The sequence below is a fragment of the Ammospiza caudacuta genome, chromosome 12 (genome assembly GCF_027887145.1).
Source record: "Ammospiza caudacuta isolate bAmmCau1 chromosome 12, bAmmCau1.pri, whole genome shotgun sequence".
Classification (NCBI taxonomy): domain Eukaryota; kingdom Metazoa; phylum Chordata; class Aves; order Passeriformes; family Passerellidae; genus Ammospiza; species Ammospiza caudacuta.
The window spans coordinates 22411053-22426178 of record NC_080604.1 but is presented as its reverse complement, the minus strand read 5'-3'; the positions used below and the strand labels follow the sequence as shown (position 1 = coordinate 22426178).

The window sequence follows — 15126 nt, the reverse complement described above, 5'->3', positions numbered from 1 at the left end:
CCTCTTCTTAGCTGATACACCAATCTTGTTCTATAGGCAAGACTCCTTACCTTTATATCTGGCTAATGACATCTTTTTGTTCTGGAATTTTGCTTTAGATAGTGACTGACTCTGCTTCAGTGGAACGTCTGCTAGGAAAAACTGATGTTCAGCGGCCCCAGGTAGTAGAATATTGTGTAGTCTGTGGTGATAAAGCATCAGGTAAGGAAGCCTTCAAAGTGGTATTGAAGAAACTTGCTTGAAAGGATGACTGGGATGAAGAGATGATTTTTCATGTGCTTAAACTGATTTAAGTTATGCTCATGGCAAAAGTAACTGAGTTTTTAAATGGAAAAATATACTCTGTATCTATACACAAAAAATAGCTAAACTCTGCCTGGAAGAATATTAGGTTTTCTCCTTGAACTGAAGCATACGATAAATTGGCTTAAAGATAAAATAATGATTAAATTGCTCCTGGTAATTGAAAAAGACTGCTTGAAGCATGTAGTCAAGTTCACCACAGTGATGTGCTACCATGAAATAAACATGTCACCTAAAAATGTGTAACTGCTCCAAGAAAATGCTTCTTAGTGCTCTCCAACAAACTTAACACTTCCTGGTAGATTTTTTTCTTCTACTATCACAAAACAAGGCAAGCAGAGATTATGTGAAACCTCAGTGCTTCAGTAACATGCTGTAACAAGGAATCTTAAGATAAAATTTTTTTATTTGTCAAAGGGGTGTTCTGTGCTTTCATCCTAGAGAGAAGACACCCTTCTGTCTCTTTTGCTCACTTTCTTTTTCTTCTTTTAAGTGTTTATGAAATTAAAACAATACCAGAATTAATATGGACAGGAAATTTAAATTAAGATTGCATTTTAAATTTTGGTGTAAAATTACTTGTTTTCTGAAACTACTTGAGCTCTTAGCTGATATAGTCTCTAAACGTATGCTATAGTCCGTAACAGCAGATAGAATTGTATCTGTACTTAAACAGAGTGGGAGCTACACCTTCATCAACCACACCTTCAGAAATAGCCTGAGCCTTCCTCTCTTCTCTCTCACCAAAACCCCTGACATTAGGTAAACCAGAAATATCTTGTGAGACTGTAGTAATGCTTTCATGGTCTAAAATGCTGGCATAAATCCAAAACAAATTTAAAGGATGACTTACAGTGTTTTACTTGGTTAAAATTAATATTTCTATGCTGAATTATAAGTAATTTTCAACTGATAATACATATGTTTCCTAGGTCGTCACTATGGTGCTGTCAGTTGTGAGGGATGCAAAGGTTTCTTTAAAAGGAGTGTAAGGAAGAATTTGACCTACAGTTGTCGTAGCAACCAGGACTGTATCATCAATAAACACCATCGGAATCGATGCCAGTTTTGTAGGCTTAAGAAATGTCTAGAGATGGGCATGAAAATGGAATGTGAGTGTTAAATACTCAGTGTGATATTGTTCCTACCAAATAACAATTATGTGGACTACAATTTGTTAGTGTGTTCTTTCTGCTTTGGTATATGTTGCTGGAAGGAAACAACGCTTTGGCAGCATCTAGTGCACCTTTCTTTCATCACCATTTTATGTCTGAAGTGCAGTAGTGGTTTGTTCTGAACCACGTCTCCAAGTACTGTTGCCTTTGAGGAGCCCAGTTACAGCTGCACTTAAAATGCATGTGCCAAACACAGCGTATGTTTATAACAGAAAATATTTTCACATGGATTGACATGAATCTGAATCTAATATTCTGTTTTGAGAATCTGCTTTCCTTCCAGTTTATTTTTGTGGCTTTTTCAGCCAGTGACAGAAAATAGTCTTTTTTTTCCCCTCTTTTTAAATTTTTATATTAATTTGATAATTTGTGAGCAGTGTTTTATGAGGCATTGTACAAAATGTCATATGTTTTAAAATATGCTTTCATGTTTGTATGTAGTATTTCATACATTTCCAGTGCTAGCAGCCAAACACTTGTTTCAATATATTTTTGTTTTCAGTTTATATCACGTGTTCTTCAATTTAGCACTATGTGAAACAATTACAAAGTTGTTTTGTGATACGATATAAGCAGGGTTAGTTCCAGCCACTGAGTTCAAGGGAAGCAAAACTTTAAACTGTAAATAGGAACATAATTGTTGTATTTGCACTGTGAAACTCCAGACCTGTTGTGACGATTCTGCTGCTTTACACACAATGTGCTGAATATAAGATGAGATGTTTGTGCAAGAAAAACCTGCTGCAGTTCCAGATAGCAAACCTTCCTTCTTCCAATATGATTTGGGTATATGTTTATTGACTTCACTGGCTTTGAGTCAGGCCTCTGATTAATTTATATGTATTCACCAAGTCAGTAAATTTGATATGCCAAATCGGAAGCCCCTAAATTTTGCTAATAGTAACAGCAATAGTAAAAATAAAACCAGGAACTAAGTAACTCTTGCTGGTTGTGAGGATAACTTTCTGTAATATGTTTAATAATAATATTTTAATATTATAAAGATGTACTTTTCACTTTCTTTAAAAGCTACAAATTGCTTCTTGCTTTTTTTTTTCATTAAAAAACTTCCTACACTTGTTTGGCACTTCAGTGACTGCACTTAGTTTGTTTCAATTCTCAAGTATAAATGTAGATTATGAAAGGGTTAGTTTTGGAACACTCTTCCCTAACTGGGAGGAAATAATGGCTGTGAGTGAAGTGTATTTTATGCAGAAGGTATCCTCTCAAGGAGTTTACCTGCATCTCTCAGGTAACTTGCCTCTCTTGACTTTTTCAGGGTTTGCATCGTTTTGTGTCATCCAGAATAGAAATCTGCCTAACATTTAGATATAGCTTGTGCCTGTAAAAAAAAATACAAATTGAAAACACAATCTGTAGAATCTTCCATCTTATCAAATGCCAAAAAAAGAGCGATATTTCATTCCAGATCAGCAAAACTTGAAGCAAAAGATTAATCTCTGACCTTCTTAGTTAAAAATATATGTAAAAATACACATACTCACAGATATAGTAAAATTGGAGCCTGCGTTTCTTCCCTCTTGGTATTAAATTTCCAGTTTTTAACTGAGCTGGTACACTATCATAACTGCAGGAATTTTACTGACTTTTTGTATTTTTCATTTGAAATATTTCCTTTCAAATCTGTATGTTTCTATCTTTATGTAGCGGTTCAAAGTGAAAGAAAGCCTTTTGATGTGCAACGTGAAAAACCAACCAACTGTGCAGCTTCTACTGAAAAAATCTATATAAGAAAAGATCTTCGAAGCCCTCTAATAGCAACTCCAACATTTGTGGCAGATAAAGATGGGACACGGTGAGTACCTCAGTTCCACGTATCTTCTTTCACGTCATTTGTGCACATTACTTTGCAATCACACCTATATTCTTTCTCCCCTCTGCTCTTAGAGGGAACAGAAAAGAACTTTAATGCACACATCATCTGTTTCCATTACCAAGGCCAATGTAGGTTCTGCTTCTCATGAAAGTTTTTATGTCTGCATACAGGTATGTGGTTTTCAGTTCAGAGCTGGCTCTTGTCCAGCCAGGTCAGAACAATGCAGAGCAACTGAATGATATTCAAGCAGAAAGCATGTAGGCTAATGCTGTGATACATTTGAGTTAGCATTTCTCTGAAATCAGATCTGCAAATGGCAGACTCAGGCTTCGTTCTCCTAAAGACACTAGTTAGGGAGACTCAGTGACTGCTGATTCGCATCCCAAATACTGGTTTCAATAACAGCAAAACAGCAGCTTCCTTTTACTATATGGAAGATACTCCAAAGTGGTTCCTGTACCTTACTGCTGCAGCAATTCCTGCACTCTCAGGTGTCTCCTTAGGCAATGGGTGTGAAAATGCACATCATTACAAACAAAGGCAAGATTTCTTTTTTTCCTTTTCGGAATAGAATAAAAAAAGTCTAGGTTATATATGACATTTTTAGAACTGTAGTTTATGAATGGTTGAGAACTATGTAAAAATTTGGATATTTTTATTCAGTTTTCATAAGGGAAGAAGTGTGTTTAATTTTTCATATACATACTCCTTGTTGAACAAATGACACTGCAGTTAGGAAGTTTGGGCTGCAGGTTTCTTGGAGAATTGTTTTTCAGTGTTCTTGTTTGAAAGAAGTACTCACAGAGACATTTGCTTCTTAAAAATTTCCTTGAGCTACAGATCCATTACAGACCTATAAACACTACTATAGTCATTAAGAACCACTCTGTTATTTATGTAGTATGTAGATTTGCATAATGCATGATAATTTGCTGCCTGTGCTTGTTCACAATGATAGCTGTTAGTGTAGGACCCCTTGTACTGTAATGTCCTGCAGCCTTGCACCTGTGTTGTGTGCATTGCTGTCATGTTACAGCACTTGGAGCATCACATAAGTAAACTTCTTGCTGACTGTAAAGACTTTCCACTGTCTCCCTAAATTAGATACAGGAGAGGGGGAGGATATTTGATCAAAAAACAGTGGAAGTAAAGGCAGCAGAGATTTTATGCAGGCTTTAATTATGTGACTGTTTCTGACTATATTTTGGAATATAAAAAATATTTTTATGACTTTTATTTAGTGCTGGCCAGTGTCTTGCTTGGAATACAGAGTTATGCCTTCCTCCTAAGTCTAATATAAAACTAAAGCTACCAGGTGACTTCTGAGAGCATGAGACGACAACAGCTTTCCTTAAAGCAGACCAAACCAGAACAAAAAGAAAATGAGAAGATATGCATTTGGGAAGTTCTTGTTGTTGTTTTTGTACTGGAAATTATAAGATCTTTCAGTCTTTCTGTCTTTCAAGCTACTTTTTGGGAACTGTTTCAGAAAGACTTAAGTCCTGTTAAATAAACTGTAAGCCTCACTAAATTGTTTATTTAAAAACTGGTAATTCCTTTTATGATCTCATGAGTTGTTACACATGCTTCTGATTAATGGAAAATACTATTGATCATCAGATGCCTTACGCTTTTGAACAGGTCAGCCGGTCTTCTTGATCCAGGAATGCTCGTGAATATTCAGCAACCTTTGATCAGGGATGATGGTACAGTCCTCCTAGCTGCTGATTCCAAGGTATTACTGTCTCTTTTCAGTTCTGAGATATCTATTAATTTGTTCAGATTACTTTATCTACTAGTCTCAAACAGCTGTTGCACATAGTCTCAAATAGTTGTTGCTCTTGAAAAGATAAGGTTGTGATAAGTGTGAAGAACTGTATGAATGGATATAATAAATTGATCAATAGGATTGTGGTTTCTTTTGGCAAGCATATTTCTGCAAAAGGTCACCTACAGTTAGTTCTCAATATGATGTCTCATCTGTGACTAGGATTGATAATTATCTTTAAATCCTATTTAAAGATAATTGTGAACCATTGTTCTTCCTGGCATTCAGAAAGAAGGAAAAGGTGCATAGGGGAAAAGGAATAAAAAGATTGAAAATGAGGGGGAAATTATACATATTAACTATAATTTTGATTTACTAAAACAGTGCTTCCTTTTTAGGCTGAAACAAGCCAGGGTGCCTTAGGAACACTAGCAAATGTTGTAACATCTCTTGCTAATCTCAGTGAGTCACTAAATAATGGAGATACTTCTGAAGTTCAACAAGAAGAGCAATCTGCAAGTGAGATTACACGGTATGCCTTCATATTTACACCTTATTTAGTAATTTGTGTTCTATGTGGTGTATCCTTGTACTCATTCATTAAATTAATTTGCCATTGTTGCATGAGACACAGTATAGATTGCCAGACTGCCCCTACTTTGAAACAAAATACCAGCTCTTTAGCAATCAGTTTTGGCTCTTGCCCTCTTGTGAAGAACTGTGTCCTGTGTAACAAGTGTAGTATTCTAAAGCTAGACCAGATTTGGTTCTCAGTAAAATTAACAATTACTTGTTTGTGACCCTGAAAGACTCTGAGAATAGCAACATTTCAGTGCCATTTTATTTCACAGATGTATTTTATGTAAGCTTCTCCTGTGCAATGCTTGTGCCCTAAGCCCTGCTCTTTAAGAGTCTGTATTACAGCAGATTTATTTTTGAAATTGTGCTGCCATAAAATCTCCTGGTAATGTAGATTTAGAAAGAGTTTGAAGTCTTTCTTTTCTTAAGGAAAAATATATGAAAAAGGAGCGTGGAATATTAAAATTTCCAGCACAGCTTGAGATTTGCAAGGCTGGGATTTTTTTGTTGGGTGTTTTTGGTTGTGTTTTTTGTGTGGGGAAGCAGATTGGTTGAATTTAGCAGTATAGGTTAATAAGACAACATACTTGGACTCAAAATTGTCCACTGTTTCTCAAAAAGAAGATTTTTAGGAGGAGCTTAACTGTCATGGTTTAAGAATGGTATTCTCCAATTTAATGTTCACACTTAAATTATGCTGCTACTTGCTCCCCCTCCGTCTCCAGTCAGAGGCACAAAAGGCAGAGATCACAGGTTGAAATAGGAACAGTTTACTGGGAACAGCAATGAGACTAGCAAACAAACAGTAACAGCAAAATGAAACAGTAATAGCCACAACATCAATAACAAAAGGTATAAGAAAAATGATTTACACAGAAAAGCCCCTGACAGTAAAGAAATACCAGACCAGTCTGCCCACTACTATGACTGGAAAACACCTCTCTGGGGAGAGAGAGAGAAAGCACGAGAGTGAGAAGGACATTAATTAATGTCCATCTGGGCTGACTGGGTTTAAAGGAAGTATAATGGATAGTTCCACACATGAGAAAAACAAGATACTGTACCCAGAGAAGGAAAATGCTCCTTTATTTCTATTAAATAAGACTGCTAAGTCTTTCATTTGAACTCTTCAAGTGAAGTGAATTAATATTTTAAGATACTTGACACTGCAATGTCAGCTTATGTTAACCTCTTACTCCTTCTTTAAAGCAGAAAAATAATTATTAAAATACCTCTCCCAAAAAAACATCTTGACAAAAAATGGCAAAGAAGCACAATACCATAACAATGTCCACTGGTATGAAATTGGAACACAAAATTCTTCTTTACATTTAAGCTCTGTTAATCCAAAGAGAATTTACAGTGATCTCTTTGGGTAATGATCCAGCAACAGCTTGAGTATAAAGAAGACCAGGGACCAGCCTCTCTTGTGTTACTGTCATAAGGCTTTTAAGGCTCTATGTATACTGGGAGATCAGGATGCCTGCCTATATTTCATCTTAAGGGAAAGGAAATTCAGGCATAGTGTCTAGAAGAAAACCACACTGTTCTCCATTGTTCCAAAAAGCTGGAGATCAAGGATGGGGACAAGGAGAGGGACTTTGTTCTTCAGAATACATCTGGTCTGTAATCCTCACCGAATCTGTGAGAAGGGGGAATAGTAAATGCTAAGTGCAAGAGGACTGTTGAGATTTATGCCCAGCAGACAACTAAGCCTCACACAGCTGCTCCCTCAGTCCAGTGGGACTGGTGATACAATCAGAAGGGCAAAAGTGAGAAAACTTGTGGGTTGAGATAAAAACAGTTTAATAGGTGAAGCAAAAGCCACACACACAAGCAATGTAAAGAAATTAATTCACTACCTTCCATGGGCAGCCAGGGATTCAGCAACCTCCAGGATGGCACGGCTGGGGCATGTGCAACAGTTACTTCCAAAGACAAATATTACCACTTCAGATCCCCCCACTTCCTCTTTCTCCTCCCTTCTTTTTATAAGTGTGACATCACAAAGTATGGAATAATCCTTGTATCAGTTGGGGTCAGCTGTCCTGGATGTGTCAGATCCAAACTTCTTATGCACACCCAGCTTCCTCACTGGGGGGAGGACAAGAAGCAGAAAAGGCCTTTACACAGCACAAGCACTGCTATGCATAACAAAAACATCTCTGTATTATTAACATTGTTTTCAATACAAATCCAAAATACAGCCCCATACTAGCTACAGTGAAGAAAATTAATCTATCCCAGCCACAACCAGTACAGCACAAGGCCCCTTTACTAGTACAAAACTAGGATAAAACTGTCAGAGCAGGATTTACAGTATGAAATCCTTCCCTTATAGAGGAGATCTTTTACCAGCAGTATGTGGCCACATCTGTTTGTTTTATTAATGCCCAAAGAGTACAGAGGGACCAAATTGTAATGAAACATCTGGCCTTCTGTCATCCTAAAGAGTTCTTGTGTATGTTGCCTCTAAGTTGAAATATTTTATAGCATTTAATTTGAGCACTGTGAAATTTTTAAGATCTAAGGAAGCACTCTTTCATTGTTTACTTATATTTTAGGGCATTTGATACTTTGGCTAAAGCACTTAATACCACAGATGGTACAACAGCTCATAACTTGGCAGATGGGATGGATCCTACAGGAGGAGGGAATATTCATGTAATCAGTAGAGATCAGTCAACACCAATTATTGAAGTGGAAGGACCCCTACTTACAGATACACATGTCACATTTAAGGTAGGTGCTTCTTTAAATGTCTGACTAAACAAACTAATGCTTAAGATGTATATGCTCCTACATAATTTCTTGTCTCATATTCCCAATTTACATTCCTTGCCAGTAGTAATGAGTTATTTAGTACAATTTTCCTTTGACAACTTCTTGTCGCACTGTTGATTGTGATGGACTATGAGAGTACTTTGAATGTTTTTGCTGGTTATTTCACCAATGATAAAAACTAGTTTATGTCTGAACTATATGTGTTGTGCTGTACTTTTATTTTTTGCAGCTGACAATGCCCAGTCCGATGCCAGAGTACCTTAATGTACACTACATCTGTGAGTCAGCATCACGACTCCTTTTCCTCTCTATGCACTGGGCTAGGTCCATACCTGCGTTTCAAGCTCTTGGGTAAATGGACATACTCCGTTTGAATGGTTTGCTTTTGAATGAATTTAAGCACTCATCTGAATGCTTCCAGATATTTTGAACTTTTTAGTTACAATATTTTTTCATTTTTAATTAATATTTTAAAATGTGTGAAGACTATGCAATATTCCCTGTTTTGAAGAATAAAATAGAAGATGGCAGAAGGGAGGGTAACTACAATATCTGATGTTACTGTGGGTACATAAACTAAATCCAAATCAAAAGCAAGCATTAATTTGTAGAAATTAAATGCTTGCTTGATACCTTACTAAAGAACTGATGAGCACCATTTCACAGATAAACCAAAATGGTTTCATAGTCTATAATTTCTTTTTGCTTCTTGAAATACTTGTAATATGCTAATATATGCCTGTTACCAAAAAGTTTTGCAACAGATTAATCCTTATTATGAATTGTTATACATAACATAATTATACATAGGGCAATACCAAGCTGACATGCAAACTACCTAGTGTTGTTTGATTTTCTGCTGTTTATAGGCAGGACTGTAATACGAGCCTTGTGCGTGCCTGCTGGAATGAACTGTTTACCTTAGGGCTGGCACAGTGTGCACAGGTGATGAGTCTGTCCACTATCCTGGGAGCAATTGTCAACCACCTCCAGAACAGCATACAAGAAGGTATGTTACCAGTGCTGCTAACAATACAGGGATGTTTGGATAACTTTGGCCAAAGGTGTTTCCCCATCAGTGTCTAAATTGTTCACCAGGAACCAGGAGAAGGTGAAGCTTTCTCTTGCATAATTACCTTTCCCCTGGTGATTGACAATTTTGTTGCACTGTCCTCACAGAGATATCTGTGGGATAGAAGTGTCCATAGAGGCAAGGCGGTCTTCTATGCCTGACTGATATTACAGAGAAAGTTCATCCTAAAATACTCCTTGGATGTGCTCAGAGGGTTTTCTTCCCATCCAGATGTATGTTTTTTCCTCCTAGAATAATGATATCCTCTTCCAAACCACACCAGACTTTTTCCTTCAGGAACTTTCCTTCTCCTCTTTATGGTGTAAAAACACAGTGTTTGCCAATTATCACAACAAGCATATTATTGCATGTATAATGGTTTTGGATACTACTGTAATGCAATAATGATTAATGTATTTTGAAGTGCCCTTGAAGCATTAAGCAACCTCATTTCTTGACATTCTTAACAAGATGTATGTAATTTTATTTTTTAATTCAACATTGGTTTGTTGATAATGATGATTATATCTTGAATGGATGAAAATCTGTTATATTTGCTTTTTTTCATTCTTTAAAGACCTTCCAATCAATAGGATTCACTGGAATGAAAATAATATTTACTTTTAAAAGGAGGAAGAAAACAATGCTACCAGTTTAAAACTCTGCAAAGACAGCATAATACATGAAAACTACTTTAAATTTACACGTCCGTTAAAAGCAGTTATAGAATACTATTTAGTATCATTTAAAAATACTTTTTTATGGTGTCATTATTTTGCACACAGAAAAAATTAGAAAATAGTTTTTTACTGAGGAGAGTAAAACAGATGTGTTTTTCCAGACCTGAAGGATATTAAATATTTTTCCAGCTATCTTCTTTGTATATTTTGCAGTTCTACAATCAAGCTTTAATCTACTTTATTAGCTTCATCATGATAAAGTAAATTAGACTGAAATTTGATTCTTTAATGGATATTATGCTTTAATTGCTTTCATAATGAATATAGAGTTGTTTCTTGTTTTGGTTTTGGGGGGGGGTTTTGTTGGTTGGTTTTTGTTTGTTTTGGTTTGTTTTCTCATTTAAGAGAGCCTGGACAGTCCCAAAATACAACAGAGTGCTGCCTCTTTCCTGGAGTTGAAAAGATGAGTAGGGAAACCTGCATATTGGATGTTCTATGCAAAGTTAGGCTTTATATCTGTTTCACATTGCACAGAACTGTGTATTCCACCTTTGTTCCAAGCAGTGGAGAGGAGTAAGTGGGAGGGCTGTTACAGCTGGTTCCACTTCTGTTCTTATGCATCAATGTTGTAAAAAAATATTTTTTTTCTAGACCCTGCACTTACACTCATACTGCGTTAGCTGAAACCAGCCAATGAAAGAGGATCATTAGTGTTATTTATCTATTCTGCAAAGTTATCATGTTACATTTGTATTATACCTTCAAAATTCAAAACAAAGTAAAGAAATTTCAGAACTTTATTTATTAGTGATGAAGCTGCTTATAAACTCTGGAATTCTAATTTTCTAAAATTGCTTTTCCTGAGTTTTTCTAGACCATATTTTCCCATTTAATACAGAAATAAAAACATTACATTATGTCTATCTTCATCCATCTCGAGTAACTAAAAATTTGTATCACAATTAATGATTTAAGAAATGTAGATTATGTTTTCATTCTTATTTCAAGACTGTGAAAAAAATGGTTCTTCCATTCATTTAATCTTCTTATTGCAGTTCCAGAAAATAGATCAAATCATAATAAACTATGTCAAAGATTCTGTTTAAGCAACATGGAGTCTAAGCAATCCTATGCACTATAAGCTGTATAAAGAAAAATAAAATATTCAAATTAAAATTACTTGAAATACTAGCATTGGAGATTATGACTGGAATAAAATTCTTCTAATATGTTTTTCAAGGAAAGGCTTTTATCCCTTGTAAACTGACTTCTGAAGTTTGATAATAGTAATTATATATTTTAAAAAGGTCTTAATGTATTCTCTAATGTTTTTATTCCTTGACTAGTTTTAGATATGGAGTCCAATATAAGGATTTCTATTAACCAAAATAGAAATCTCTCCCTTCCTAGGTTAGCAGCTAATACCACTCACTCGTAACAGATCTATAAATAAAATACATCTTTTAAATTGAAATTTTAAGATAGATTATGAACCCAGTATAAGGAATGTGATCTTTCAAATGATGGAAGAATCTGTGTATGTGTATTTCAGTGCATTTACCCTATCAGATGGGAAAAAGACTATTTACCATAGCTAATGAAAAGTTCACTCCTAAAAGTACGCACAGAGGAGAAAGTAGCACTGTCATTACTGTTCTTGTATTCACTTTTGTAAAGGCTAATTCAATAATGTTTGAATTTAAAAATAGGGTAGCGCGTTAGTATTTGCTTTGTGCTTCTGTTCATTCCCAGAATCACTCTAGCCATTTTTAGGACAATGCAGCATCATTTCAGAATCTCTGCTCAGAACAGTACTTCACTGGAAACGGTTTGGTGTGGCAGATTATGCTGTCCTGGCAACAGGATAACATTCTGTTGCTAGAATGTTCTTAACATTGTTTGCTAGCTCCGGGTCTGTCTCGGACTTTAAAAATTCACTTTGCTTTCACAATAATTCAGGCCATTCTTATATGTTAAGTGGTTCCAAGACAGCAAAAGACTTGCAAATATCATTGACTTGGTTTATAAAACTTTATTTGTTAATATATTAGAAATGCTTGAGCTCAGATGAAATAGTAAGCAATATCTTTTTGTAGATAAACTTTCTGGCGACAGAATAAAGCAAGTCATGGAACACATCTGGAAACTTCAGGAGTTCTGTAACAGCATGGCCAAGCTTGATATTGATGGATATGAATATGCATACCTTAAAGCTATAGTCCTTTTTAGCCCTGGTAAGGAATTTAGTAATCATATTTTTAAATAATAAGTCTTAATATGCAAATTCTTTAGTATTTTTTAAATGAGACTAATATCTTGAGATGAGACTCCTCATCTCAAGGAGGAGTTGTTGCAGATAAAATTATTGTTTCATAATGATTATCATAATAGGTGTCTTAAAATAACTTCAGAGCAACATATCCATGTTATTTACAGTTCAAATCTATCAGGTGTTTCCTGTATATTCATCCTAGAAGATTAGATTCTCAAGTTACCTTCAGGTGAGAATCTATGAGTAATAAATTATCTGGAATGTGTGCTAGCAATATTAGCGAGGTAAATGGTGAGGGGGATTAGAAGAAATGCATTTTCCGAGTGACAAAAAGAAATCTGCTTCAATTTTAGTATTTTTAATATACTTATAAGAGGAATAGCTGAAATATAAGCAGAAATACCTATTGTATATGAAACTTCCATAAAATCTCAAAAACTGAATGTAAATAGGCTGTCTTCCATTTGTTACTAAAAAATGACAGCAGACAGCTAAAGCAGTTTCTGAAATATGAAAATTTACTCAAAGAAGACCCTTAAGATTTTCTAGAACGATAAAGAAACTAGAAGTGGCAGTCTTTTCAGCAAAGACGGAAATGTTTCAAGGACACACAAAGGTTAATCTAAAACTGCTGACAGGTTGAGTAAAAGGGAAGGTTTTGCTCAGAAATGCATATTATTTACTTTATTTCAAAGGTATTTACTACTTTGTATTTAACAGAATACAAAGTAAAAGGATATACTGCTATTGGTGTGTTTGCTTGGGTTTTTTTTGCATTCGTAACTATTTTTCTCTTTGTAATAAAAGTTAATTAGAAGATACTGGTGTCCTGAAATGTTCTTTTGAATTTTTTGGGGGAGATTGTCCCATTAGAGTTAGGTTTGTTAGGGGTTTTGAGTTGGAAAAGCAAGAAATGATCCAAACTCAAGGTAGCTCTTTCCTATTTCAAGGGACAAGCAGTTTGGACACATGAGTGAAGATATTTCGGCATACTAAGAGAAGTGATATTTTGTGGGTTTGCTTTTTTTTTGCTCTGAGAACATGGCTGTCTGAGGAGCTGAGCTAGCTGGAATTAAAACATGAGACAGACTTGAGAAGATTAAGACATTGATCTATCAAGAAAATAACCCTAGATACTGCTTAGCCAGCCTAGTTAGAACAAATCACAGAGGCAACCATTTAAACAGGCAAAGCTAAAAACAAATTCTATGTCATTGCCTGGTACACACATACAGGCTTAATCTTTGTCCACTTTCTTATGGATACACACAGCTCTAGAGAGAAAAGTGAACAAGCTAATTCTGAAGCCAGGAAGTAAATGTTTACCTTTATACAGCTAGGATGTTAAACATCACAATACCAGAGAAATATTTCATTGAAATTAAATGTGAGAGTCTTATAAATACATTTATTTCAAAATGTATAGGGAAACTATCGACATACAGAAATGTTTTGTTTCTTTAGATCACCCTGGTCTGACCAGTTCAACCCAAATAGAAAAATTCCAGGAGAAGGCACAGATGGAATTGCAGGACTATGTACAAAAAACCTATCCAGAAGATACTTATAGGTATTTATCTCTAAAGTACCCAAAGTAATGTTGTGGGCTGTAGCTAACAGAAGTACGAAATAATGTCATTGATGGTTTTGACTTTCGGGGTTTGGGTTTTTTTCTGACTGTTGGTGAGAAAGAACTAAAACCCAATTCATAAAAGCAGGTCTGTTTAAAGATATATAGAAACAAGAATAGCTGTCCAGCTTACTCCATGTAAATTAAATTTATTAGTACTTTCTTGGCTTTTGAGGGATTTGAGATTGTCATAGTCATGTTTCGAAAAGAAAACAGACTTATTTTTTTAGAAGTTTGGGGGAATAACTGCTTCAACTGACTAATTCACACTGCTTCTTTTTTCAAGTTACTATTTTAAAGTCTCTTTGACAACTAAAAGGTGATTATCATCCTTGAAATGTTTTTTTAAGTTGCATATGCAGGAAAATGTTAAAACTGTCAGTTATAGCCCTTGGAAAAACAATGACACATATAACAAGGAACAATAACCATTTCTCAAACTTCTGTTTATAAGAAATTCCTAGTTATTTTCTCCCCCGGGTTTAGTGTTTTTTTTTTTAATTTCCAAGGACTTCTCTGAAATTATTTAACTTGGTTTTTTTCACTTCTCAGCTCTTCTGTTTGCTATGTGCTAGAAACAATTACTGTATTTTCTAAGAATCTCCACCAAAACTCAAAATTCATAAACACAATAATTCTCTGCATTTTCAGGGAACTACTCACCTTTGTCTGTAAGATATACTAGAACATGTTCTTTTTTACTGTGAAAGGCATCCTCATGTAAAGAATAAATCCCATACACTTAAGTATGGTCTGGGGGTGGAGTAACTAAAAAGAAGAAAAAAACCTGTCTGAAAAAGAAAGCTTCTCCCATCTATGTTTTCTGCCCTGATCTTGCAGAATTAACACTGTGGTGCAATGAAAATAGGATTGTCTGCCTCAGAAATATCCTCAAATCCCAAATTCTTCCATGTACAATTGAGGCCTTCTGGTTTGATTAGTGAGAGCTGAATATCTACCATAAAACTAAATATAAAGTTTGTTCCATATACTTACTTCTCATAATAGTGTCTTGGGGAAGAAAAT

The 15126-nt window shown here is 35.2% G+C and overlaps 1 protein-coding gene across 2 annotated transcripts in view; it reads left to right on the top strand.

The window, feature by feature from the left end:
- Positions 1-15126, top strand: part of NR2C2 (nuclear receptor subfamily 2 group C member 2) — a 37796-nt gene that overhangs the window by 13372 nt on the left and 9298 nt on the right. For both annotated transcript variants that reach the window (XM_058812672.1, XM_058812671.1), the window contains 10 exons: positions 99-201; positions 1236-1415; positions 3147-3294; positions 4957-5050; positions 5482-5615; positions 8227-8404; positions 8676-8797; positions 9316-9455; positions 12295-12432; positions 13935-14040. In XM_058812672.1, the coding sequence (XP_058668655.1) occupies positions 99-201; positions 1236-1415; positions 3147-3294; positions 4957-5050; positions 5482-5615; positions 8227-8404; positions 8676-8797; positions 9316-9455; positions 12295-12432; positions 13935-14040 (1343 nt within the window). The remainder of the gene's footprint in view (positions 1-98; positions 202-1235; positions 1416-3146; positions 3295-4956; positions 5051-5481; positions 5616-8226; positions 8405-8675; positions 8798-9315; positions 9456-12294; positions 12433-13934; positions 14041-15126) is intronic.